General features: G+C 41.6%; 1 protein-coding gene across 2 annotated transcripts; it reads left to right on the plus strand.

The window, feature by feature from the left end:
• The first annotated feature begins 11 nt into the window (after positions 1–11).
• PKD2 (polycystin 2, transient receptor potential cation channel) lies at positions 12–21,344 on the plus strand. Of its 2 annotated transcripts, none has more exons than XM_069012773.1 (15): positions 12–434; positions 5,466–5,579; positions 7,802–7,935; positions 8,288–8,538; positions 8,804–9,028; positions 9,566–9,794; positions 11,274–11,444; positions 11,860–12,041; positions 13,023–13,143; positions 15,235–15,333; positions 15,636–15,757; positions 16,326–16,443; positions 16,694–16,857; positions 17,680–17,827; positions 18,594–21,344. In XM_069012773.1, exons 1-15 carry the CDS (start codon positions 38–40, stop codon positions 18,825–18,827), a joined length of 2,709 nt encoding a protein of 902 aa, XP_068868874.1. In that variant the 5' UTR covers positions 12–37; the 3' UTR covers positions 18,828–21,344. The 2 variants fall into 2 exon arrangements, with proteins under 2 accessions (XP_068868874.1, XP_068868875.1); XM_069012774.1 differs by having other exon boundaries at positions 356–434; positions 16,697–16,857.
• Positions 21,345–22,772: the final 1,428 nt, after the last annotated feature.

The raw sequence follows: 22,772 nt of genomic DNA on the forward strand, positions 1-22,772 counted from the left end.
GGAGGGCGGGGAAGGGGCGGCAGCGGCGGCGGGTCCGATGGCGGGCGGCGGCGGCTGCCGGCGCGGGCGGGAGCAGCTGGAGCTGGAGCGGCTGGGCCAGGCGGTGCGGGCTGGCTCCTGCCCGCCGTCGCCGCCGCTCTCCGCCTGCTCGCGGCAGGCCTGGAGCCGGGACAACCCGGGCTTCGAGCCCGAGGAGGACGCGGCGGCGGCGGCGGCGGCCGGGCCGGTGCTGGAGATGGACGTGGAGTGGGGCAGCCGAGCTGCGTCGTCGCTGAGCAGCGGCGCGGGCGGCCCGGCGGGCGGCGGGCGGCGGGCGCGGCGGGGCCCCGCGGGGCGCGGCGGGGCCGAGGGGCCGGGCCGCCTCCCGGGGCCGCCCGACGGAGCCGCGCCCCGCAGAGCGGCCTGGGCCAAGCGCCTGGCGCGGAGACTGCGAGGTGAGAGAGCCGCGGCCACGCACCCCACACCCTGACAGGGCTCCCGAGCCGCGGGTGCCGCTTCTGCGCGCTGTCGAGTTGGTTGTAGTCTCTCCTCTTTAGTTGTCTGTAGTCCTTTTCCGTCCATCCTTGCCTGTGTCTCTGTGTCTCCATCTCTTCGTGCACATCCAGCTTCTCATCCCCGTCCCGGTTATGCCCCCCAGCACACGTAGATGCACCCACACCTCGCTCCTTCCTTTCCCCACCTCTCTGCCTCCTAGGTCTTACTCCTGGCTGCTTTCCGTGTAAGACTCTCCTCCAAAGGGGAGGTTTAGGTTGGGTATTAGGAGGAATTTCTTCATAGAAAGGGTGACATTGGAATGGACTGCCAAGGGAGGCGGTGGAGTTACCGTCTCTGGAAGTGTTAAGGGAAAGACTGGATGTGGTACTCGGTGCCGTGGTCTGGTTGATGGGGTGATGCGATGATCTCAGAGGTCTTTTCCAACCTCGGCTTTCTGCTCCAGCACCAGGTCTTTGGAGAGCTGGAGCAGAATGCTTGTCCTTCTGTCTGTCTCAGCCCCCCCATTCTTTAGAAGAGGTGGTTAGGATGGCGTAGGATACTTAAGAGTGGGTTTGCTGGGAGGGTGTTTGAATCACTTCTTCTTTGCTGCAGTATTGTGCAGTGCCTTGCTGCTGCCCTTGATAGTCAAGAGCTGTCTGTTGTCACACAACTGGTGAGCAGGGACAGAGTTTGAAGCAAAACCAGGCACGCATCAAGTGAACATTTGGGGTGTTGTTCAAAGCTTATTGCATTAACTCTCTACTGAGCAGGCCTTGTACAGGGTTGATTTGACACAGCAGAGAAAATGCTGGATGGGGAGTTCTTTGGATTTAAGGTTGTGGCAGCACATTGGAAAGCCCTCCTTTTCAGAGAAGCTCAAAATGTCAGCTTCAGACTGTGAGGATTTTAAACAGAGGATTGGTTTAAGTGTCGGGCAAAATCTTTATGGTTAAAAAGCTACAGGAAAAGTAAACCATATTTAGAAAATAAAGATGATTCTTCTGAAATGTGGATTTTCTGAAGTGGTAGATAGTACTGTTACTGGCTGCCACGGCATCGGTGGAACTGTCAAAACAAACTTGACTTTGAGCAAGGATTTGTACCTTCTCTGATTTTCATGTGCATTCAAAGATCATTTGCTGTAATGATTTCTCTGGCTTCGGCTGTATTGAACCAAAATAAATCCCTCTTGAACATTGCAGCGTCTTAGTTGTAGGAAAGTCAGATTTGCAGAGATTATGGAATAGAGCATGTTTTCTTTTTAGCAGATTTTATTGAGACCATGTTCAATGACCCCAGTCACTTCATAACAAGAAACCAGAATGACCAGGAAAAAAATACCAGTAATAATTGTGTTGTGCACAAATTGGCACTGCTCTCTTCAGAGTCTTCAGTGGTGTGTCTGCTTGCAGTGGGTTGTTGCTGAGATATGTAGTTGTCTAGGAAAAGAGCTGCTTCACTTGGAGAAAGTAATGTTCCTTTTATAAAAACTTTTGTGTAAGTTCAGATACCCCCCCTTCATCTTAGTTGTTGCCAAGAAGGGACCTCCTGTGTATGTTTTTAACTGTGGTGAAAAACAGCAGTGTTTGTACATGAGGTGAGTGTGAGAGTGACTTAGTGGTGACCTGGCACGTGTTGCTCCTGTTTGATCTGTGTTGTGATTTGTGCAGTAATGCTCAAAACGGTTTCTGTCAATTCCTGACCTGCATCTGTAGGCAAGTGTAGCTAAAGTTCTTGTAGTCGACAGAGCCTTTTCTGGCTCTTTGATGAGAATGTTGCCATAAATTCCTGGGCACAGTAAATGTCTGGGTGAGACTTTGGTGCTGTGGAGGTGCTGCAGGGCGCTGTACTTGGCTGTGGAATAGGTAACACCTTCTCTGAAGAATGTGATCCCTGTGCTGCACAGTTAAAGGGCTGATTGCAAGCCTGACATTATTATAGGGCACTTGAAGGATAACTGAGTGTTTAGTATTGGAAACACTCCATAGTTCTTTTGACATTCCATGGGTATCCATGAGAATCTTTGAAGACTGGAAAATGGTGCACTCAGCTTTATTTCAAGATGACTACAGGAAGCTTGGCATAGATTTATTTGATGAAATTCCATCTTGCTAGACAGAATTCAACAAGAGGGATAAATCCTTTGGATATCACCAGTGGTAGTGTTACCATGGCAAAAAAGGGGCCACTGAGTACTGAAGGATGTTCAGTGACAGTTTGCACTTTACTTGCTGTCAGTTATGAAAGAAAAATGCAGAGAGGATTTAAGGTGTCGGGATTTTGGTAATTGCAGCTGTGGGGGAAACTGTAACAGGAGTTGCTAAGTGAACAGAAAGTCAGCTACTTCAGACTGCCAGTATTGTAGGTTCTTGTTTCTGTGGATTCTGCTCAGATTCTAACACGAGTGTCTGTGAAGTGGCTTTAGTTATCTAGTTTCACAGATCTCTTCAGCAGCCGTCCCAGATGCTGAGAGGAGAAGAGGGGATGACTATTCTTCTCTGTTAAGGAAGAAGTTACTAGAAGTCTTGATGGGTAGAAACAAGGTCTGTTTCCAGAGCCAGGCTGGAAAGGTAATCCTGACCTGTAGAGCTGTACTTGGTCATCCAGTGCTGCCATGTCCTCATGGGTGTCATCACTGATGTGTGTTGGGCATTTCTTGAAAGGTTTTCTTAGTTATTGTCAGATGAAGGTACCAAATACCCTTCCCAGTCACTCATTAATTGTTACTTTCATGAAGAATGCTACATACAGAATGAGTACGAGCAATTGTTAGTTGCAGATTTATTTGATAAAAGTACACAGATTCTGTCAAAGAAAGTTGATGAATAGCAAATATATATACGGAAACAAAACAGTTTGGGTCCTTGCAGCAGATGTCAAATCCAGCGCTGCTTACCTCTACTATGCTTGATGCATCTAAATCAATATTCTAATAAGGCAAAAAGGGGAATAATATATGTATATTGCAAAAAAGCTAGCTGATAGGCAAATTCAGAGTTCATTTAGCACAAAGATCATTGTATGATCTCTGGTGCTGTTTGGTTGGGTTTTTCCTTTGCTGTAACTTTCTGTTCTTTGCTGACTTGACTCCTTACAATAGTCTGATATGACAGAGTTTGAGTTTGGAAGCTTTCTGCTTCTGCTCACCACATTTCTTATTGGTGAGTAATGTGCTGACAGCCGGGACTTGGCTTTCTCACCAGCTTAGCTCACTGGCTTTTCCAGCCTTTTCTTCCTCTCTTCCATAATGTTTTCCTGCCTTTATTATGAGGGTTGCTAGTGCAACGTAGTGCTGTGCTAGAGGCTGAATTTGTTGAATTCTTTATTATTAGTGACTCTGTAAATGTTTTTGGATTTGTAGTTTGTCTTCAAGAATGACCTAATGGGGAGGAGGATTTGGCACTCGGAGTAGTAAAGTTGCAGTCTTTATCTGCACATTTTTAACTTGGCCTTAAAGAACAGCTTTGAAAAAGCTCTCTTATTTGAGGGCTGACACTAGGGAAGGTTGTAAGTTACTAATTAAGCCATGTGAACAGAGATTAATGCTAAGACAATTAGAACTTGGTGTACCTATGCAAGAGAAGTTTCCAGATTTATGTCACAACTTAAAAATGTGGTAGCTGAAAGGCTTCAAGAAACATCTAATACATTATTTTTTTTCTCATTTATGCAGATAGAGGGAAGAGCTTCCTTATTCCCATCTGTGTTAGCAAACAAAGGTCTGCAGCAGGCACCCTAGCCCTTTGTCTTAGTCTTACAGCAGTGGTTGCAGACTGACTGAATTCATGCTTCATTTTCAGCTTTATAATGTGCTTTGGCTATCCCTTGTTATTGTTCCATTTCAAATTACTGTGGTATGTTTGACAGATCCAAGATTTTTCCTAGGGAGTTTGAGGTTACTTCATTTCCATCTACTGAGAATGTAAAGGATGTTTTGAAAGGTTGGCTGTTTAATACACCTGAAAAGGATGAAATTTTAGTGCAGTTCTGTAGGAGTGAGTTTTTAGTTTCAAATGCTTTTCTTCTTATCCGAAACTAAGGTCAAATTGCCTTGCTTTAGGTAAATGAAGAGTAAACATGAAGGGTAAACAGTCTGAGCATCAGCAGCTGTTCCCAGCATTTTTTCTGTTCTGTACTAGGCATAGGAAATAAGTATGGTGGTTGCTAACTGCAGTTTGTTTCAAGGTGGTTGTTCCTTGTAGAGACTCCACTTAAAAGTTCCTTTTGCTTTTCTGTTACCCATGTGGAAGGGATCACCAAAGTTCAGTAGCTTTTCTTCCTGTCTTTTTGGGTATGTCAAACATAATATGAAGTGGGTAACAGGCAGAAACAGTTCAGGTGACGCAGTTGCTCAAGTTGACAGCTAGACTGGACAGCAGTTGCTCATTTAGGCTGCTACTGATGTTTAATTGATAACTCTTTGCTGTGCAGAGAAAGAAACCATGTAGAAATGCTCACCAACATCCTTACTGTGTCTCTGTTGGACGTGCCTTGCCTATTTGGGAGGGGAAGGTTATGATTTGGGCGTTCTAAAAATAGGTTTGACTCAAGTATCCTCCTGCCACACTGCTCCTAAAGGCTCAATAATGGATGTTCATTTTCATGCATTGAACAATGATTTTCATGTTTAAAAGAAAAGAATACCAAAGCACTGCACTTCCATTTCTTGAGGGATGGCTGTCTGTGCATGTCTCCTTGTATCTGTTTTTGTGTCATGTGGTTCGAAGTGACAGCACTTCCACAGATTCTGTTAGAGTTCTGCTGAGCTGTTCCTAAATTATTATGGTATCTCATTGATAGCTGATACTGCCTCAGGTCCCGTTCAGTCTGCTAACGAAGCTCCTCTTGCTTAAACTTAGATCAGTTTACAATCCATAGAAGAACCTGCAGCAGACATGACATAGGTTAAGCTTTCAACACCACTTCTTACGTCACTTGTGTATCTGTAACAGACATCTGTGCACATCATTATATTTTTTTTTCCTTTTAAGGTCTGTGGGGGACAAGACTCATGGAAGAGAGCAACACCAGCAGAGAGCGGTACCTGAAAAGTGTTTTACGGGAGCTGATCACATACATGATTTTCCTTGTGGTCCTGTGTGTCTGTAAGTACTGCTCAGCACCAGTGCACCCAGTTCTGTACTACCTGCTTGCCTTCTGTACTACCTTGAAGGAAGGTTGTTTGATGTGGGAGAAGAATTAATGGGCAGGTGTCTAGGCAAATACTTGGAATCAAATATTTCTGTTTATTCTGCACATGGATTGTGCTTGAGACTGCAAATACTACAACTTCCTGCACCTTAACAAGTTTTGAATCTTTAGGCAGGATGATAATATTCTTTGTTTTTAGAGGGCATTTTTTAATTGTAGTACCACATTGCAGTGTAATGCTTCTGCTGCACTTCTGAAATCACTGAGCAGAACTGGTAAATATGAAGAGGAGTTAATCATCTGGGACAAATAATTGAACTAAATCACCACGTTTGAAGTTCATCACCAAGGTTACGTACAGATCACAGCTGGAGACTCGTGTCATTTGTTTGTTGTCTTGATACCATATGAAGTATCATAGCACTAAAGAATACAGAACAGAGGAACATTCAACTTAAAATGCAAGAAAGAACTTTTTGTGGAGTTACAAAATTTCTATTTTATTTATTTGCTAGGGAGAAAACCAACAAAACGTGTGTACACTGAGTTAGTGTATCTTTAGAAAGCCAGTATGTTTCAAGTCTCCAGTTTTTAGTGTGGACAGTTCTGCCCCAAATGGCTGAAGTGTTGGAGACACTTAAGTTGCCATTTATGATCAGTTGTAATACAACAAGGTGTTGTTTTTAATTTTTGCAAGAGGGAATCTCGGAGTGGAAAAGCCAATGCAAAACCACATTGGTATACTATCTCTGAGAGCAAGTCTGCTCTGCTTCAATACAGCAGGATTACTAAAAAGCCCAAATTTTATACCATTGACACAACTGTTTTGATGTTGTACTGCAGGTGTGTTTATATATTAAATATAGTGGTTTTTTTCCTTCTTGAGTCATTTAAGAACGCTTAGAGCAGGTTTATGAACAAAGCAATGCAAGGCTGCTTGTGGCTGGCACGCTGTACCACCAAGAGAGATGTAGCAGTGAGGGCACTGCATTAAAGTAAAATTTATTTCAGTAGGAGAAGTTTGACTTTTAACATGCTGTTAACTATTTGTTTTGCTACAGAAAAAGATTTTCGCTAACAGAATAAAGGAGAAGTGTAAATATCTGTTAAATATCTAGAGATATTGCTAACTCGTTAGTATTTTTTAAGTATCCTTTTTATTTTTCACATAAGCAATAACTGTAGGTCAGTCTGGTCTGTGGCTTGGCATGCTCTAGGAGAGAGCTTCCAAGTGCAGGCTAAATGCTGTGGCCATTTCTTGTTCTCTTGTGGTTTGGAGAGGACATATTTAGAGATTATCCAGGTACTGCACAGTCATGTGATACATTCCATGTGCACAGCAGAAATCTATTAAAAATAGTTCTTGTTCTCTTGTTGTTTAGGGAAACACAAAATTTACAAATTTTATGAAATTGTCACAACTGACAGTGATTGTTCAGTGTAGGCCTAATCTTTCAGACTCCGCTGAGTTTTAGCCATGGAGTGGTTTAAATATTTATAGGTGGCAACAATATCCATGCCAGAGACTTTTTCCTCAAATCATCTTAGTTTTGTACATAATTTTATAATTTATGCTCTGTGGCCCTCAGCCAAATGTTTGGCCCGGTGTGGGGAAAAGAAGTAACACAGTCATTTATTTTCTGTGGGGAGTTTCTCTTAAAGGCACTGCACATCTGAGGTGGAGGTCCATTGCCTAATCCATGTCATTCCCAGTGCCCGGCAGTATCCTGGTTGACTGTCATTATCTGCTCAAGCAGAGCATAGTTCTCCTGAGGACTTAGTGCTGTCTGTGCCAGTTCTCCATGCATGCCTTGGATAGCACAAGCCACCTAAAAAGGCACTACCTGCCTCTCTTCAGGCTGCTGAATGGTGCCTTTGTTTTCCTTGAGGTTAGCTTTGGTAGAAGCATTAATAATAGAAGGAGGTGTGGGAAGGAGAAGAGAGTATTTTAAACTGATTGATCAGTCTACCTTCACTGCTTTTTGTATTTTAATCACAGTTGACAGATAAATGCTGCTTAGTGTAGATTTTGTTTTGAAGCTTAATAGTTCCACTACAAAATCTGTACAAATACAACCTGATGTATTCAAAACAAATAAAATACTTTTTCTTCCTCTTTTTTTTTTCCTCTTTCCCTCATTCCTTTATCTCTCATTCCTTACCAAATCTTCTGCAGTGACTTACGGGACAGTGAGTTCCAGTATGTACTATTACACAAGGGTAATGTCGCAGCTCTTCCTGGAAGCACCTGTGTCAAAAACGGAGAGAACTGATTTCAAAACTTTGTCCACAATGGATGACTTCTGGAAGGTAATCTAAAACCAAGTTTTCATATCTCCATTGCTGTGGTTTGCTGGTCCTGTCATGAGCTGTAAATTTAACCTGCAGGATCTTACTTCATAACACGTTCGGGCTTGTGCATGAAGATCCATGTGCACAATGTCAAAGCAATGGAACAAAGTAGGCCTTTAAAATGTGAAAATTTAGAACTCAGATAATGTTGGTGAGGCAGGGTAGGGCAAGTTTGTGGGGTGTCCTTGGAGGACAGGTAACAGTAAAGCCTTATGTCAGAAAAATTTAACTGCAATTCTAACACTTCCATGGGATGAAGATCTACAAAATCAGTGCTGGCAACATGCAAACTAAAGTTCTGTCTCCCCAGTTCGCAGAAGGCCCTTTGCTGGATGGTCTTTACTGGGAGATGTGGTACAACAACAAAACCATGGCAGAAAACAAAAGCTTCATTTATTATGAGAACCTGCTCCTAGGGGTGCCTCGCATTCGGCAGCTGAAAGTCAGAAATGGTTCGTGCTCCATACCTGAAGATTTAAAGGATGAAATCAAAGACTGCTATGATGTCTATTCTGTAGCTAATGAGGATACTGCTCCTTTTGGACTCCGGAATGGAACTGCGTATGTAGCATTACTGTAGACATGCTCTCCTTTTTAATAAACTTGTGACCCATCTTCCCATCCTAATTTTATGGTGTTAGTCAAAGGAACTTTGTGACTTCCTTCTCTGAGGGGGTATATCAAAACTGTGTAGCAAGCACCTCTTAAATGAAATCTTTATCATAACTAATACATGGTTTTTGGCCAGGTTTTGTTGGTGTCTGTTTTTGTTAATTGTAAGTTGAAGGTGGAAAGACCAGCGTGCTCTGTTTCACTTCTGAACTAGCTGGACATATACCAATGAGAAGGATTTGAATGGGAGCAGCCACTGGGGTTTGATTGCCACATACAGCGGGGCCGGTTATTACCAAGACCTCTCGAGGACCAGAGAAGTGACAGCTCTGCAGATTGCGAGCCTGAAGAAGAACCTGTGGCTGGACAGAGGGACCAGAGCAGCTTTCATTGATTTTTCTGTGTACAATGCAAACATCAACTTATTCTGCGTGGTCAGGTATGAACAGAACCATGGCAGTGTTCAGTTGCACAGTGTGGGTTGTGGGCTTGGGGTTTTCTTGTGATTGCTTTGTTTTGGGGACATGGGTAAGTGTATGTTTTGTGTAAAGGGGACAGACTGAAGTGCCATGCCTCGCTGTCAAAGAAGTGAGACTCCTCATGGAGTCTCTCCTGGCTTTCCTGGTGCTACAATGACTTGGGTGCAGTTTGCAGGAGACTTCTCTAGGGAATAGGCTTATTCAGGTAAATACGTGGATATACAGCATCAGCCTTTAGTTTAGACAGCATGAAACAGGCATAGATGAAAATAAATCTGTCTCTGTTTCCTCACTGTTCCTGAAAGCCTTTGGGTTTTAGTCAAAATTGAGTGCGGTCATGTTTACAACTTTTGTGTGGTGTCTTCTCTGAATCATATGCGGGTTTGTTTCTATTATTTAGATAATTATACAAATAAACCCAAGTGTCTTTTAGTAGTGCTTTTCATCAGTTCTGGTTAAATTAAATTCTTTTTTTCTTTGCCTTTTTTAAAATGCAGGTTGCTAGTGGAGTTTCCAGCCACTGGAGGCCTCGTTACATCTTGGCAGTTTCAGCCAGTGAGGCTGATTCATTACATCTCCACTTTTGATTTTTTCCTGGCAGCCTGTGAAATGTCCTTCTGTCTTTTTGTTCTCTATTATATGGTGGAAGAGATCTTAGAAATTCGCATTCATAGACTGCAGTATTTCAGAAGTCTTTGGAATTGCCTTGATATCCTTATCATTGTGGTAAGTAGCCTTTGTAATAAGGCTAAAATTGCTTTCTAAAATGTGCTTTGTGGGAGACATTAATTACTCGGTGTTCCTATTGTGGGTTTAAGGGATAGGACCATCATTAGGAAGGATGCTTACAGACCTATTAGGCTATTCAGTCTTAGTAAGAAAATTTTAGTCTGTGTTGCAATGTTGGTGTGTTTTGCAAAGTTGATTGTTTTGTCTTCAGTGGTTTCAACCTGGTGCAAAGTTAGAGTATTTGTCCATTGTGCTTTTTCACAGTTTTTGTTTATACAGACATAGCTTTTATTGGAGGGGACAAACTTGCCCTCTCTTCTACATATCTGGTACAGACTATTGCACTGGCTTTCAAGTAAGAAAATCATCTGCTTTAAAGAAGTGATTTGCATTTTGAGGAATGGGACTGGGATTTGAGTATGTGTGCAAAGAACCACAAAGAGCTTTATTGTGGTATTGAATACTCACCAGCTAATACCGAGTTTGAAGAAGTGTCTCAAAAATGTAGAGTGCTAGCAGCTGTCTTGGTTAATTGGACAGTGTTGCACATCAGTAATCTTAGTGTCCCAGAAATATGAGCTTTGGATTTAAAGCTGCATAGTATAATTCTCTCTGGACTCATATCAAGCTGTGCTTACCAAAAGTATACAAAGCCAGAAGTGCTGAAACAGTTCCAGTCCCACACTCGTTTTCTATCTTCAGGCTTGGATGAATCAAAGGTTTCAAGTCTTGAAGTTAGTGTTTGTAATCCAAAGAAATCATATTTGCTTCACAGTTCTTTGTAAATGAAGGGCTGTTTAGGAGGATGTTTACATGAACTGTGTGCTGTTTTTTACACTTAATGGTAGAGGCAGGGATAAGATGCTTTGCTGTTACAGTCAGTGAAGAGTATTCAAGTGTGGGTGTAAAATTCGGTTCACACAAAGGTCAAAATTCTGTGTTTACGCCTTGCCTGAGGGGCATTGTTTAAATGTAGGATTATGTACTTATGATTCTCTCTGTATGGTGAAGTGTTCACTTACAGTAACAAACAGCTCATTTGCTGAAGTCAAAGCAAGAAACCTCTGTGGTAAAACTGCAACTTCTCTGTTGTTGCTTGTTCTGAGCAATACTGGTCAGTCTGTGCTCTGGAGAAACTGTGGGGCTTTTTTGGCTCTTGCTGTCTTTCTGCTCTTTGTTTTCACCCTTGTCTTTTGGAGTTGTCGTATTCCCTTCCTTATATTTTTCTTCTCTGTGACAGCATCACTTTTCTAAGCCTGCTAGGTGTCACTGTCGTCTTGTTCTTCACCTGTGGCAAGGAAATGACTTCTAGATCTTCTTACTCCCAGACTATTTGTAGTCCAGGACTATAATGGTTTTCTTGTGAAATGCACAAAGTTCCTTATATCTTGACTTTATCTGATGTACATGGCTCAAACAAGTTGTTGTAAAACCCTAATAATCTTTTGTAAATTTGTGTGTTTCTTTTGTCCTCAGCTGTCTGTGGTAGCTATAGGAATTAGCATCTATAGGACATCAACTGTTGATGTGCTCCTGAAGAAGCTGCTAGAAGATCAGAACTCATTCCCCAATTTTGAACCTTTGGCATACTGGCAAATGCAATTCAACAACATTGCTGCAGTCACTGTGTTTTTTGTCTGGATCAAGGTAACTCCAAGACACACATCCTTATTCCAACATTAGAATGTAAGCAGAATCCTGAGTTTCATGAAACACATTATTTGAGGTTTACTCATGTTTCTCCCAAAGTCAGTCATGTGTTAAAGTCAGAACGCAGGGATAACTTCTTGCAGATAAAAAAGCAAGGTTGTAATTTGCCACAGGATTAGTCAGCTCTTGTTTAGGTCTAGAAGATATAGTCAGTGCTTGTGTTTTGTCAGCAGACATGTTAAGGAATGTTTGTATTATTCCTCAATTGATAAGTTAGTAGTTCTTACTGGATACTGCTTTGTCTCCAGTCATGTTCAGTAAGACACCTCATGTAAAAGACTGGAGAGCAATTAGGTTCAGAAATTGTCTTCCTTGTCTTTACAGCATTTTCTTTTCTTTTTTCCTTTAACAGCTTTTCAAATTTGTTAACTTCAACAGAACAATGAGCCAGTTATCCACCACGATGTCTCGCTGTGTCAAAGATGTCATTGGCTTTGCCATTATGTTTTTTATTATTTTCTTAGCATATGCTCAGTTGGCCTATCTTGTCTTCGGCACTCAAATTGATGACTTCAGCACTTTCCAGGACTGCATGTAAGTACAGGTATAAAAAAAGCAAAGATTTCGGTGCACTGGTAAATTGGTTGCTTTATCAGAGGCAAATCCAGTGACATCCATCTAAACAGATAAGCTACAGGCACAGCACTGTTGATATAGCCTGGTAGCAAACACATTTTTGTGACATTTTTATCTCAGTGTTAATGCTGTGAGATTAAAAATATGCTATAGTCAGAGCAGTGAGCTAAAAGTGACATGGTTTGGTTGGTGTGACATGATTTTTACAGCAGTTGGTTGCATTCCTAGACAAAGCAATGACTCCATGTTCAGTGGTTAAATGCTTACTGAAATGCATTATATGGATGCATTATAAGGCTGTGTTCCTGATGGTGTTCAAAGCTGCTTGACTCAAACAGAGTTCATCTTAGCCAACCACAGAAGTTATAAGTATCTGGAATCCAGGAGAGAGAGAAGACTTAGTATAAGGTTGCTAATCAATTTTTTCTTGGTCGATTTAGTACAATATAACCTGATTGTAACTAAGGCAATTAACAGGTTGTTCAGTCACTGATTTCCCCTGCCCCCTTACACTGGGGCAGTGTTGCAAAGAATTTCTTGCAGAAAAGTGAAGGAACTTGAAATATGCTGATGGTGCTGTAAAGTGCCAAGCTTTTTCCAGCTTAGAGGGAGAGGTTTGCGGTTGTATGTGTGTGACAGAGATGGGAGTGGGTCTCAAAGCTTCACAGTAGTAATTATTAGTTTGCTCTGCTTCCTGTTGTGACCAAAAGGGAGAAGTAACCACCATGGTTTTGTTCTCTGTGTGGCACCTGACTGTGAGTTTGGTTATGCCTGTACATGTGCTTGGTGAATTGTTTTTGCAGTGCCTGATCAAGTGTTACAGCAGTGCAGACCTCTCTCCAGCCCATCAGTCACACTGCTAGAATAAAATAGTTTGAGAATCCTCACACAACTCCAATGATGTTTTCTTCAACTCCTGGATGTGTTTTGTTTTTTAAGATTTACTCAGTTCCGCATCATTTTGGGAGACTTCAACTTCACAGAGGTTGAAGAAGCGAATCGAATTTTGGGACCCATTTATTTCACTACATTTGTGTTCTTTATGTTCTTCATTCTTTTGGTATGTACACTTTGTTTATGGGGGTGGGTTAGTGGATGTTTTTGCATCACTTGTCCTTTGATTCCTCCTGCTACTTTTGGGGCTTTTTCTGATAATTGTGAGTGTGTGGCCTATGAAGGGGCCTGACTGCTACATGACTGGCCACTACACTCTTTCCTTTTTTCTTAATTTAAAATTGATTTGCATTATATGTTTGTTGTCATTCTCATGTAGTGCTCCACATTAAATTTTTATTATTACGAAGAATTTTATTTCTAAAATCTGAATAGTGCCTGGTTGGCATACACAGCAAGGCTGTATCTCTTGGTGAAAAGTGGCTGTACTGTTCCATGCAGTCTCTTGATTCATAAAGGCCTCTGATGTGTGGAGGACTGTGTTTACAGCAGCCTTGTTCTTGCATGCCACACACAGCTTTGCCTGCTGCAAGAGCCTGGTTCTTCAGCAGTGCAGCAGCTTTCAGATACGCAGGTTTGCCTCTCTTCTATCTTGTTCTGCTTCTCCAGGGCAGAGTCAGGCCCTGCCTTCCTCCCTTCCCCTGTGCAGGTTACCTGTACACTTTTCAAATAGGATTTAGGAAGCTCAGCTTACCTGAGAGGCAGTATGTGGACTTTATTGACTAATAAATCAGGGAGTGTGTTGTAATCGAGTACTCATCTTTTGTATACTCTGTTATCTGGCAAGGATAAATGCAGGATTTTACTAACCTTAAAACTGTACAGCAGTCCTGTATTATCATAATTTTTTATATTATTTAGTGACCCTTATACTTTGTGCCACTTTTTATTACTATTTGAGATGAGGAGGAATGGCATTCAGATCTTTTTTTGTGGGAAAGACTTCATCTTGGATGTTCACTAGTAAGGAAGCAGAGAATTTTAAGTGTTCAGTGAGGTGGACCAGGAGTCAGTGGGAAGATAACATGTGGGTCACTCTGGCCAAAGGTGCACATAAAGCAGGTTTCCTGTTTGCTTTGTAGCACCTCATACATTCCAGAGGAACAGAGTCTAGTGTCCAGCAAGGGAAAGAAATATTTCTTTTTTTAAAGGGCAACAGAAAAGCACTGGAAGGTGAAGTCAGAGCAGGTTATCCAAAATACTCAGTATTATTTGTGTGTTTATTAATATCTGTAAAGCCTCTCATTGTGCCTGAATTAAATGTTGATGTAAGCTCCTTGAGACCGGTCTGAGACCTGGAAATTAAGTTAGGTAAGATGAGCAGAAAGCACCAACTCTTAAAGTTGGGCAAAATAGCAGTAAAAAGTAGCACAGCAGTGAGTTGTCAAGTTACCTCTTACCTCTCTGGTGTTGGGCATGAATGCATAAAGATACAGCACTGAAAGATTGTTCCAAAGCACGTTTTTGAAGTCCATGAGGAAACAGAGGAGAGAACACCGCCTTTCTGCACTGAACATGCCAGTAAATTTAGTTACTCTTTTTGAACATGAATATCCAATTTGCAATTCAGTCATGTTTACTCCATGTCCAGCAGGAGCCTTTCAGTAATGACAGCATGGTTTGATTAAGTTACATGCTTGGCACAGGGTTAGTGAGACCAATATTTTCTCCTTTCTCTGAACAAGAAAGATCTCTTTTTAGAGTTGATGCCATGAATGCCAAGTGCCTGATTTTAAGCTTTTTGCTTTTATCTTTAGTCTGAAATGCAAGCAGAGTTGTAACTAGATAAGAACCTTTTGTTTGTGCTGGTTATTATGGGATGAATAATTAACTTGATTCCTCAGGCATTTTTGTTGCCAGCTGTGTTGCCTGGATTAATTTCCATTTGTTACCTGTGTAAGTTTGGCCTTGCAGGGTTTACTGCCACTGCTGAGTGTAGCTGTGAACCCTCTGTGGAAAGTAATCCTCCAGTTATGTTAATAACCAGTAATGTTGATTAAAAGTTGTTATACTGCAACATGTCATATTTCAATATGAAGCTGTGGATGTTAGTTTCTTTTTAAACAGACTACAATTTTCTTCTGGCCTTTTAAAACAAAATACATATAAATACCTGCACAAGAAGGTCATAGGAATAGTTGGGCTCAGTCTTGTTGAAATTTCAAATTTCAAAATTTTTGTTTTCTCTCATGAACAGAACATGTTTTTGGCCATTATCAATGATACCTACTCTGAAGTCAAATCAGATATGGCACAACAGAAGGCAGAAATTGAACTGTCTGACCTTATCAGGAAGGTAAATGTAATGTTTTATTTGTTTGACATCTTATTCCTCACATCTGAACTTATTTCATAAAACACAATATAAACTGTACAAAGTAAAGCTGGCAGCAGCTAGTGAGAGTACACAGTTAAAACAAATTGATCTGAGTGTAAATTAAATGCCCATCACAATGTATTTCAGTCATATGAGACTTTGCCTGGAATGATCACACTGAAAACACTGAATGAGAGTGTACAGTGGCTGATTTTTGTAATCAAAATGTTATTAGAAATCTCATTTCATGAGAAACAACAAAATTTCACATTCTCTTTTAGGGCTACAACAAAGCCATGATCAAACTTAAATTGAAGAAAACTACTGTTGATGACATTTCAGAAAGTCTGAGACAAGGTGGAGGAAAACTCAATTTTGATGAGCTCCGGCAGGATCTAAAAGGGTAGGGGAGTTGTTACTTCTTACCTTGAATAGTATCCCCAGGGACATGTGAGGTTAAGTTTTTGATGTGATTTTCCTCTAGCAAAAGTACACTAATGTAGATAAAGAAACACAGCAGAGTACTTTTCTTTGCACTCTGGCTGGTGTTGGCATCCCACACCAGAGAAAGGATTTGGAGCTCTGGGGCCCAACCTCTGTGTTTTGGGGAGAAAACCACAGAAATCTTTGAGGAAGCAGAGACCTAAGGCCTTGGAGGAAATGGTAATGTTTCTGTCAGACCACTGCAGGAGTTTGTGGACAGTCAGGAGTCCAAGGCAAGGGTACAAATCAAGGAGATGTAGAAGGGAGTTGTGAAGGAGAAAGGTTCAGTGCAGGGAAGATTGGTGCTTTAACTAATGAAAGGTGAGGACTGAGGGGTTTTTATCAGTGTTGTGAATTTATAGGCAATGATGGGATGTCTTTATCTTCAGGATGAAAGTCCTTCTGAAGTGAGGTGTTTTCTAATACACAGAGTTCTTTCAGCATCTGAAAAATGGAAAGTAAAGGAACTGCTTTTACTGCCTTTTCAGGAAGGGGCACACAGATGCAGAGATCGAAGCAATATTTACCAAATATGACCAGGATGGGGACCAGGAATTGACGGAGCACGAACATCAGCAGATGAGAGATGACCTGGAAAAGGAGAGGGTGAGCTCAGCACTAGGAGAGGTGTTCCACCAGCACTGTCTGCCAGTCTGCGCCCTGTGCTGGTTTCCTGCCTCAGAAGAATCCTCTTGTCTCCCTTCACTTTTGCTCTTGTTCCTGGCTGTGTGAGCAGAACTGTAAAAAGGCACAGGGGAGCTGATAGAGGGCAGGAGGTCTTTGACCTTGGCACCACTATGCCCCATGTACAGGTGAAAGTTTTTGCATCTTCTCTCTCTCTTGCGTTTTCACAAAGGAGGATCTGGATCTGGACAGGAGCTCTCTGCCACGTCCTCTGAGCAGCCGCAGCTTCCCCCGGAGCTTGGATGACTCTGAGGAGGATGAGGATGAAGACAGCGGGCACAGCTCCAGGAGGAGGGGCAGCAGCTCTAGTGGTGTTTCCTATGAAGAGTTCCAAGTGTAAGTTTATCCTTCTGAGGGGGACAAATCTGCATGGTGGGCTTTGGTTGGGGTTTATTTTTCATTGTGGTTTTTCTTCTTTGGGTTATATAGTATTCTCTCCTTGATATTAATCAAATTATTAATAAAAGCAAGTGTTATGATTTTGTTGTGCGTAAGTCACTCCTTTTAGTAGCTTTCAAATAGTAACTGAATTGGAAGTGCCTTTGAGAGCCCCATGGGAGTTGGTTAGAAAATAGAAAATCAGAAAAACAAAACAATAAACCAGCAACAAAACCCCTGTCCGTAAGACCTTGTCATTGAAAAGTCAAAGAAAAGGGTCATGTTACAATAATGCCAGAAAAGACTTTTTTTAAGTAGTAAAACCTTGAGTTTATTTTAGGTTCAGTGAGTTGTTTTTAATAAGATTTCAATGGTTGTTTTTAATAAGATTAAGTTACTTATGAGTGTGTATTTTGTCCAAAATGATAGAGCTCCATATTAATTAATTATTCATTAATTATTAATTATTAATATTCAGCAACACTAGCTGAATAAAGAATTGTGTAACTGGAACCAACAAATTTTCATGATGATGCCCTAAGAGCAGTGAAAGCAGAGCGCAAGATGTACTTTTTTTTCCCCATGTGCTTTGCCCCCGTTTTACTTTCTTGCTGCGGTGTACCTTGTCCCTCCTGGACAGTAGGACTGGTTTGTGGGAAGTCAGAAGCGTGCTTGGATAACAGCAGTGTCTCATCCTTGTATGCGCTGTGTGTTGACATGCTAGAACAGTGCTGACCGGGCAATTTGTGAGTCACTGAAGCTCCCACTTGTTGTCCTCAGACTCATGAGGCGGGTGGATCGCATGGAGCATTCCATCGGCAGTATCGTCTCCAAGATCGATGCCGTTATTGTGAAGCTGGAGGCCATGGAGAGGGCCAAGCTAAAAAGGAGAGATGTGTTGGGAAGGCTGTTAGATGGAGTGACAGAGGTAAGAAACCCACTCTCTGTGGTCTGGTCACAACCTGCATGTTTTCCTTGCTGTTGGCACTGTTTCCTACTGCTTGGCTTGGCAGGATTGGAGGAGTGGTGGGAAAGAGGAGGTGAGTGCTTTGTCAATGGGTGATTGATTTAAGTGTTAGAAAAATATGAAATTTAAAACATGAAATTTTGGGAATATGATCCAAACTTCAGATATGACAACATGTCTTACAGCAGGCCTATGTCACCATTTAAACCCGTTATCTGGACAGCAATGGTGCTCAGTGGTTGCTGAAGCAGCTCCTCTATCCCTTGGTGTCTGTTGGGATTAATACAATATTTTTTGTGGACTAGTCTGTTAGAGTTTAGGGGATCCAGCCCAGCAGGCCCAGCCTGCTCTTACTCTCCTTTGTTGCTCCTGGGACTGTGTGTGGCAGGTGGAAGTAGTTCACTTCTGTCACCAGGCTAACCTGACTTGTGCTGCCTCCCCTTTCACCCCCTCTGTCCTGGGGGCCCTTTGGAAGTGGCCAGTGGGAGAAACGTGTTATTTCTGTGGGCTCTAAAATCTGTCAGCTGGAATACAGGCTGTGCTTTCCTAGGTGACAACCTGGTCATTTCATCACTGGAAATAAAGCAATTTGCTGTGGGAGCTGTGTTTCCCCATTAGCCTGTGGAAGTACTCGAGTGGCATAAGAATTTCCTATGGTTGTATTGGGTTTTGCCTAGACTGCAGTTTGGAAGCTGCACTTCCAGCTTGGGTCTTTTAATGTGTTTAGGATGAAAGACTGGGCCGGGATAACGAAATCCACAGGGAGCAAATGGAGCGGCTGGTGCGAGAGGAGCTGGAGCGCTGGGAGTCGGATGACACGGCCTCCCAAATGAGCCATCGGCTGGGAACGCCCCTGGGACTGAATGGCCAACCTCGCTCCAGGAACTCCCGGCCATCTTCTTCCCAGTCAGATGGCATTGATGCGGGAGCAGGCAATGGGGGGAGCAACATCCATGTGTAGGTTGAGCTTTGCAGGTGATTCCAAATGTTTCCGGTCCGTATTCAGCCCGCAAATACCCCAGCGCTGTTCCCCGGCATGAGGGGATCGCTCTGATCAGACCACTGAGGACAACTTTCACTGGTGGGAAAAAGTAAATATTCACTCCATCAATCATTTTCAGGCCTCTGTGATGCCAGCAGTGAGAGTGGCAGCCTTGGAAGCAAAAATGCAGGAATCTTGAATGGATATCAGGTGGGACAAAATCTACCAGGACAGAAATCTGATTCCATAAAAGTATTATTGGGAACACTTGCATGAGGGCAGCAAGCTTCAGACAAAATAATGTGCGGTGGCTGGCACACTAAAATAAAAGGCTATTAATTTTCTGCTTCCTCTTGGAAAATACAGTTTTTAAAGGCTTTTAAAAGCAAATTTTAAAATAAGATGTTTGTCTTATTCATTTTAACAGCTGACAGATAAAACAGCACTTCTTTGAAATTTGAGTTTCTACTTGTCTTTCTGAGTTATTCTTGGTATACTAATCTTTTACTTAAAATATTCCTTTTTTTCTGTTTTGAGAGGTACTACGTTTCTTTAAGCAGAAGAAAGTGCATTTAGTTTGTACAGCTGTAAATTACATAATTCTGTGGTAGAAACTGAATGCATTATAATTAGGATTTCAGAAGAAACTTTTGAGAACTGCCTCTTCACACCCAACTAACATAATAATTTTCAGCTATGTTGCAAAGTGCCCATTTTTTAATGCTATGTTTTCATGATTTAAGTGTTCCTGGGATAAACATTCCAGAGGTTCTTAGATAAATACAGCTACTTTGCAGAAAATACATGATTTAAAAGCACAAAGGATTGAAAAACACCAAGTTTTCCTTGGGTGTGACAGGGAAGGGGGCAGAGAAGTTTCTGAGAGTTGGGAAAATCTGATCTTGTGCCATGTGAAGCTCTAATCACATCTCAACTATGTGGTCTGTCTTTATATTTAACTGAACTGCTTGTGAAATTATCAGGTACATTTCTACATAGACTCTTCTGCTGAGGTGCAGCACAGGATTCCTTTAGGAAGGTATTCGTAGTATAATCACTGATTTTTAGTATTTAATGCCCTCTCCTATCTTTGTCACAGAAGCTTTATTTTTGAGAGGAGATGGAACATTGAAATTCTGTTGGTTTCCTATAGAGAGCATTGAGGCAGTGTTTGGAGTTTTGCCTAGGAATATGTTTCCATATGTGGAATGCTGGTTTAGGAGGGAGGCTGTCAATTGTGCTTTTTTCCTGAAGATGGCAGTTATCTTTTGTTTAAAGACTCAGAGTTGGTGAAAAGGATAATGGAAAGCTACATAATCAATCACATCTCAGCTATTGGTAGGGTATATAGAGGAAAAATGCCAGTTTAACAAAGTATGAGTAGCATGTGTTATGCTGGTGCCTTCTGTTTCAACAAGCAGTTGTTAGCTCTTTGTTCTTGTGGGAGTGCCGCTTAGGCAAAGCTTCCTTCCCTGTTCCATATATTCTTGCAGTGGCATTGCCTGCATGAGCAGTGGCTCTGAATGCCTTTCCTCTAACCAGAGAACTTGCTAAAACCAAATAGACTTCGTGCCTTTCCATTTTTAAGTTTACAAGAAACCATACGCACAGAAACCTAATTAATGTAAGGTGGAAAAGGAAATTCAGTGTTGGAATTTGATAGTAGCTGTGCCTTGGGAACAGAATTATGTGGGAGAACAGGTTATGATTCTTGTGGGGGTTCTTCTGTGGATTATTTTGTCCTGTATTGGGAAGAAATTCATACCCTTTCCCAAGAGTTCTCATGAAGTTGCCAAAACAGTGCACAGCACAGTAGGTACGTCATTTGTGTGGGATGAGGACATCCAGATTAAGCTCTCTTTTGCCTTGATTGAAAGGTTTTGCACCTCAGAAACCTTTCTGAGGAAAGCTTTTCAGTGTTGAACTGCATTTCTGACTGTAAACAAACAGACCAAAAAGAAACACCAGCTGTACACATGGCCAGCTGGAATGCAAGGAAAACAGAAAATACAATACCAAAGCAATTTAAATATACAGAGCCTTGTCTTTATCTTCATATCCAAAATGTGTCTTTCAAAATGTAAATTCAGTCACGCGGTTCATCTTTTGTTTGTACTATGTGTTTATGATGAAAATGTTTGCTTTAATAGCTGTATTTGTTGGGGTGTATTTCTGTAACGTGTCGTTACTTGATAACAAACTTCATCTTGAAGTGCAATAAGTTTCCCTGGGGCACCCGTGTGTGTTGACAGTGGGCCTTGCAATAAGTGCATTGCCACTTGAAAAATGTTACAGACATTTTATTGATGCATTTTTCAATTTTAGATTATAGTATCATTTGTCAAAGGTACGGTTTTTGCATAGTAATGCACAGTGTTTGGTCTTATTAGGAAGCTGTTAATTATGCAAGTCTTCTACAATGATCAAGAATGTATTGATCTGTAAAACTGAGCACTTTACTTCCTAATAAACATTTTATATAATCTACAAAGCAAACTTTGTGCCCTGCACTTGGTTTATTTATGATGAAACATGAAGAATCCTACATTTTATTTGTGTTGCTTTTATCTCCTATCTTATTCTCAGATTATTCTCCCTAATAAAGGGAGTAGAGGGTGTAAATGAGCGCAGAGGACTGGGCTGATCCTAGTGTTTTATTGCCCAAGCAGTCCTTGTTTTTAAGACTTTATTTCAGATTTGTGTTTCTGCAAATGCACAGCTCTGCTTTCTGCTATTTCAGGTAGCAGCTCCCACTGCCAGTAACTCTTCATTACTTCACATTTGCTGTGTAATTTAACTCTTTTTTTTCTCTATTCCCTTTTATTTTTACCCTTGTTTCAGGGAATACTACAGCATCTGGAGGGTTTAAGTAGTGCTTGGAAAGCCTGGGCTCACATGTAACACCTATAGTTCTCTCTGGACAGGTGTCTCACCAGCTTGAAAGTGTACTCTATTAATGAAAACTGAATGATTGATAGAAATCCATCTCAATCCTTAGTGAAAAATACACATACTGAGTTTATTAAGTATATTAAGCCTTTAGCTAGTGCACTATAAAAGTCATAGTGTGTGAGAAGTGGGAACCTTTATATTTTTTTATACTGTGTGTATGCTGTAACATTGCTGGTTTTGGAAGGTTTCTTTAGGAAGTGCAGTTTGAGATGCATGTTTGGAATAAGAGCTTTCTGGAGTAATTCTTCCATGTCCACAGGCATCACTTGAATGCCTTGTATATTCAAATATTCTTCTCCAGTAAATCTAAACAAGAAAAACTTGGTCAAAAACTGAGGAAAAGGGGTAAAAAGGTTATGATAAAAGGTCTGCAAGCAACTGTCACTTGTATAACAAGGACTTCCAGGTTTTAAGCACTGATCATGCAAAATAGGTACAGAAAGGTGAAGTGGCTGCTTAATGGTTCAGGTGGCACACTGACATTCAAAAGAGTTGTCTTTTATTTGTGTCACCTCACACTGATGCCTTAGTACACATTCAGCTGCTTCCAGCTTGGTTCAAAGGGCTGCTACAAACATGCTCCTTAATCACCAGTAATGCTAAAACTGCAGTGGCATCACAAGTTTTCCTTGGATTGGGGATTCTGGCAGCTCTTCTGCTTTATTTCTACTCCAAGGAATATGCAAGGAGACTGAAACTGCTTCCCAGGAGGCAAAGAGCAGGAAACTTACGCCTTCTGTAATAGGCCTGAATTTGGATGTAGTGTGACAGCAGATTTCCTGCAGGCAGTTGTTCCGGTATTTTGGGGCAGGCCTGCCAGCAGTGGAGTGCTAGGAAGAGAGCAAGAAGGGTTTTGAGATTTGGGGAGTGTACTGGATTTGTGTGGCTCTCAAAAAGTTGTTAGTAATAAATGCAGTAAGATTTCCAAAGGACTGATCATGACAATTTCCATCAGCCACAGTTTTGCCACTG

This window comes from Aphelocoma coerulescens, chromosome 4 (genome assembly GCF_041296385.1).
Source record: "Aphelocoma coerulescens isolate FSJ_1873_10779 chromosome 4, UR_Acoe_1.0, whole genome shotgun sequence".
In the NCBI taxonomy this organism is placed as follows: Eukaryota; Metazoa; Chordata; class Aves; order Passeriformes; family Corvidae; genus Aphelocoma; species Aphelocoma coerulescens.

What these genes read in the sequence shown, in the direction of transcription:
- PKD2 (XM_069012773.1), top strand. Translation starts at nt 38, where the DNA reads ATGGCGGGCGGCGGCGGCTGCCGGCGCGGGCGGGAGCAGCTGGAGCTG. An exon ending in TGTTTTTTGTCTGGATCAAG is followed by an intron (nt 11,445 to 11,859) that starts GTAACTCCAAGA and finishes TTCCTTTAACAG; the next exon opens with CTTTTCAAATTTGTTAACTT. An exon ending in AGCACTTTCCAGGACTGCAT is followed by an intron (nt 12,042 to 13,022) that starts GTAAGTACAGGT and finishes TTGTTTTTTAAG; the next exon opens with ATTTACTCAGTTCCGCATCA.